Source organism: Cryptosporidium hominis, assembly GCF_000006425.1.
Source record: "Cryptosporidium hominis TU502 chromosome 2 CHRO012125, whole genome shotgun sequence".
Classification (NCBI taxonomy): domain Eukaryota; phylum Apicomplexa; class Conoidasida; order Eucoccidiorida; family Cryptosporidiidae; genus Cryptosporidium; species Cryptosporidium hominis.
In genome coordinates, this window is record NW_666892.1 from 1 (window position 1) to 3,652 (window position 3,652).

General features: G+C 30.2%; 2 protein-coding genes across 2 annotated transcripts; both read right to left on the bottom strand.

The window, feature by feature from the left end:
* Positions 1–1,213: 1,213 nt before the first annotated feature.
* On the bottom strand, positions 1,214–2,695 carry Chro.20424 (vacuolar ATP synthase subunit h). Its single annotated transcript, XM_660243.1, has 1 exon — positions 1,214–2,695. The coding sequence occupies one exon, from the start codon at positions 2,693–2,695 to the stop codon at positions 1,214–1,216; it is 1,482 nt and encodes a 493-aa protein (XP_665335.1).
* A 487-nt stretch (positions 2,696–3,182) lies between these two features.
* On the bottom strand, positions 3,183–3,605 carry Chro.20423 (elongation factor 1 (EF-1)). Its single annotated transcript, XM_660244.1, has 1 exon — positions 3,183–3,605. One exon carries the CDS (start codon positions 3,603–3,605, stop codon positions 3,183–3,185), a length of 423 nt encoding a protein of 140 aa, XP_665336.1.
* Positions 3,606–3,652: the final 47 nt, after the last annotated feature.

The following is a 3,652-nucleotide window of genomic DNA, read 5'->3' on the forward strand; positions in this document are numbered from 1 at the left end:
AATGATCTGCAATTAACCTCTCTTCCCATAATAACGTGTGGTGATCTTAATGCATTATCTGTAACACCTTTTCTGAAAAGGTAATAATAGCAAGTTTCATTACTTGAATATATTGGCAATTCTCAACATTTCCAAATTTTTCACAGTGTCTTATAAGTTGGTCTTTTAAGAATATTAAAATTAGTAAATATTATTTAATATTATATATTTGAAATTAACATACCTTTGGTAATTTGTTCATTTAAACCATCTACAAGGATTTTATTTGAAATACTTTGCATTCCTTTAGCCATCTTTTATCTTTATTTTGAACGATTTTGTATCTTTATATAATATATATTATATTAAATATATGTATTTATTTATTCTTTGATTACTCAAATAAATTCTAATTAATGTTAGTAATTGTGAAATTCTTTACATACACAATTAGAGGAATTAGTAATATCTTGTGTAATTCTGTATTTCCTAATAACTTTTAATCTTTTAAGTAATATTACTTTGAATTTAATAATAACAAAAATATAATAATATTTTTATTAATATTTATTTTCCTCAGAATTAACTTTGTAATCTGTCAATATGACTCGCAACTATTTAAGTGCATTTTTTTGTTTTTGTGGGTTCTCTATTAGTTTTAATCGACATACTGTCACTTAATTCCAATCAAATTCTTGCATTTTTTTTTCTCCCAAATTTTCATTAATTCATGCAAATTTATAATTTCTTCATGTCATTTTCTTATTTTTATTATTAATTTTTCCTTTGTTAATACTTTTTTCTGTCATTCCTTGCCCTATATTGTCATGTCATGTGATTTTCTACTCGAATCCACATGAGCCTGCATGCATACATGCATGTAATATCAAACAATTATTCCCATTTGGCATAATATTAGAAGTATACTTTGCATGTGGACATGCACTAAAATATTGAGAGGTTTTTGGCGGTAACACAAGTTGTAAAGTAAATAAAAATTAAAATAATTCTAGACTAAAAAAAGTCAAGTTTTTAGTAAAATGAAGGTCTGTTTATTAAAATAATATTTTGGGAAATAAATATGATTTCCACAAATTAAAATTCGTTTATACAAGTATTAGTGATTATATTCGTAGGGAGGATGAGGGGGGAAACATGTTTCAAAATGGTTTTGTTATTTTTGTTCTTTAAATTTAGTTTGCATTTCTAATCTTTATTTCCACTCCTTATTAATCTAGGATTTGACTGTGGTTGTTGTATTAGACCCAGAATTACTGCCAATGTTGGCTCGGTTCCATTTATTAAGCATAAGCTTCTGTATTGATAATAAAGCCTCTTTAGAAATTTCACGATTTGGAGAAGTCATAAGAGTCATTAATACCTCCTTAACATTTAACTTTCCAAGAATTTGTTTACCCATTGGATAGAGTCTGGCAAATTCACCAATATCAAAACATGCAACAGCAAGAGTAACAGGATCATCAGAAGTCTTCAATAAGTGTGCAAGCTTTTTAATAGCAGCAAATTCATCAGATTCAAAATTCATAACATTTTCAAGCCAGAACTTCTCTGTATGTAAAAATGACCACTTGAATTTTTTCTTTTCAAGTTCAATGCAATATCTGTCAAAATTTGAGAACTGTTTGAGTTTTTGGTCGATCATTATTTGTCCTTGACGAATTTCTTCGTAGATTTCAGGGTCTAGCCATTTTTCATATTCTAAAATAGTAAGATATTGTAATAATCCCAAATCAATTATACTCTCAATAGCTGCATCATTGTTCATAACATTCTTAAGTAAATTAAGAGTAACTCTAACAACTTTTTCAGATCTACAATCAATAATAGTATTAGCAATCTGTCTAATAAGGTCTCTTGAAACTAGAATAGGAACAGTTTCTTCATTAAAAGAAAGTAACCATACAATAACACATGCTTTGTATATATGGGATGTAGGTGAGCTTGATGATAGATTTGAGGAAATGAATTCAACAACATTTGGATGAGATAAAACAAGCATTCTATATGAGTCAACTTTTACTAAATTTCCAAGAACATCCAATGCACCTATAACAGAACAGTAGCCTCCATTTAAAGTAGAATAAGAGCTTTCCATTCTGTTAACATTAGAACTTGATGCTATAGAGGATGATGAAGAATCATCTTGACTGGCTCCTGAAAGACTTCTTCTATTTTCTGGTGTTTTAAATAAATGATCAATAAGTTCTGTAATGTTCTCTTTTGTGTAAGCCCCATCATTGGAATGGCTAATTAAGCCAGACAAGAAGAATAAGAGTTTATCAGAAAGGTAACTATCAACTTTGGGACGTTCTAAAAATTGCATAAACTTTTCAAAAATTGGAATTCCTTTGGTAGTTTCCACAAAACCGTGATATTGCCCAGCATCATCTCTTACAAGTTCATAAATCATAGTAAGAATATACTGAGCTGGTTCTAAATCTGGTGTTATGCCTAAACAATTCAAAACTAATTGGCGCAATTGTTTGTCTGAGCTTAATAACTGGCTTCTTACCAAAAGCGATTGATTATGTAATGCCATTAATTNTACTGAAGAACCAACAGGAAGTGCGCCAGCTAATTCATACTTTNTCCAGTGTGGTGCATGACTCAATATCCTAGATCGTTTCTCTGCTGTTGAAGTATGCTCAGAAGATGCTAATTTACCTATGAGCTTAACTTGCTCTGTAGACCTCATCTCTCCAAAGTCAAAAAAATACCCGTTTCTACTAAATCTCTTTCTCTCCTGACTAATTATGTTGACTATCCTGCTCGATCCAATTCCTTATTAATAATTTTCTTTTATTCAGTCAATAATCGAATAATATTTATTGGTTTTACTTTGGCGGGAATGATTCAAGACAACTCTTTTAAGGAATATTATTGCCGGCATTTGTTGATGGCGCCAATTATTCTCACTAATAATATTATTAAGCCATGCAAAATTGGGGGAGCAAATGAAAAAAAAATACAAGAATCACTGATTGGACACAAATCAAAGATAATTAGACTAAAATTCCAAATTGGAAGATATTAATGTTATTCTCTATTATATTCAAGACGAGAAATTATTAGAATAAGTAATACAGACTGAAAATGTCAAAGAAAAAAAAATAACTAGAAAGGAGTCGTGTATTAGGTTAAATACTAGCTAGCTATTTTAGCTAAATTAAATCTCAAAACTCTTAAAGCTTATTGAAACTGACAATCTCACAAGATTGGACAAGTCCATACTCTTCCTCTTCTTCATCATCATCACCACATGCATCATCCTTCTCAGAGAACTTCTTCTTCTGTTCATCAGTCATACCGAGAGTCTCAATTGAATCAACAATGTCTTGAGTATTGACTAAATCATCAATAATAGTTGCACCCATTTGTAATTTGAAAAGACCAAAAGCTACAGGAACTTTCTTTTCACCCTCTGAGAATTCAACACCTTCAATTTTTAATGCTCTGATCATTTTAGCCACAGCATCTAAGTCAACATCTAATGATGATGGCTTGATATCCAAAACAAGAGAAGATTTGCTTGCTGGCTTTTCTTTTGCTTTCTTATCTTGTAATGCCTTCTTCTTTGCTTCCATAGCTTTCTTGGCTGCTTCCATATCTTCATCATCATCTCCAAATAAGTCAAAGTCATCATCGTTTGACT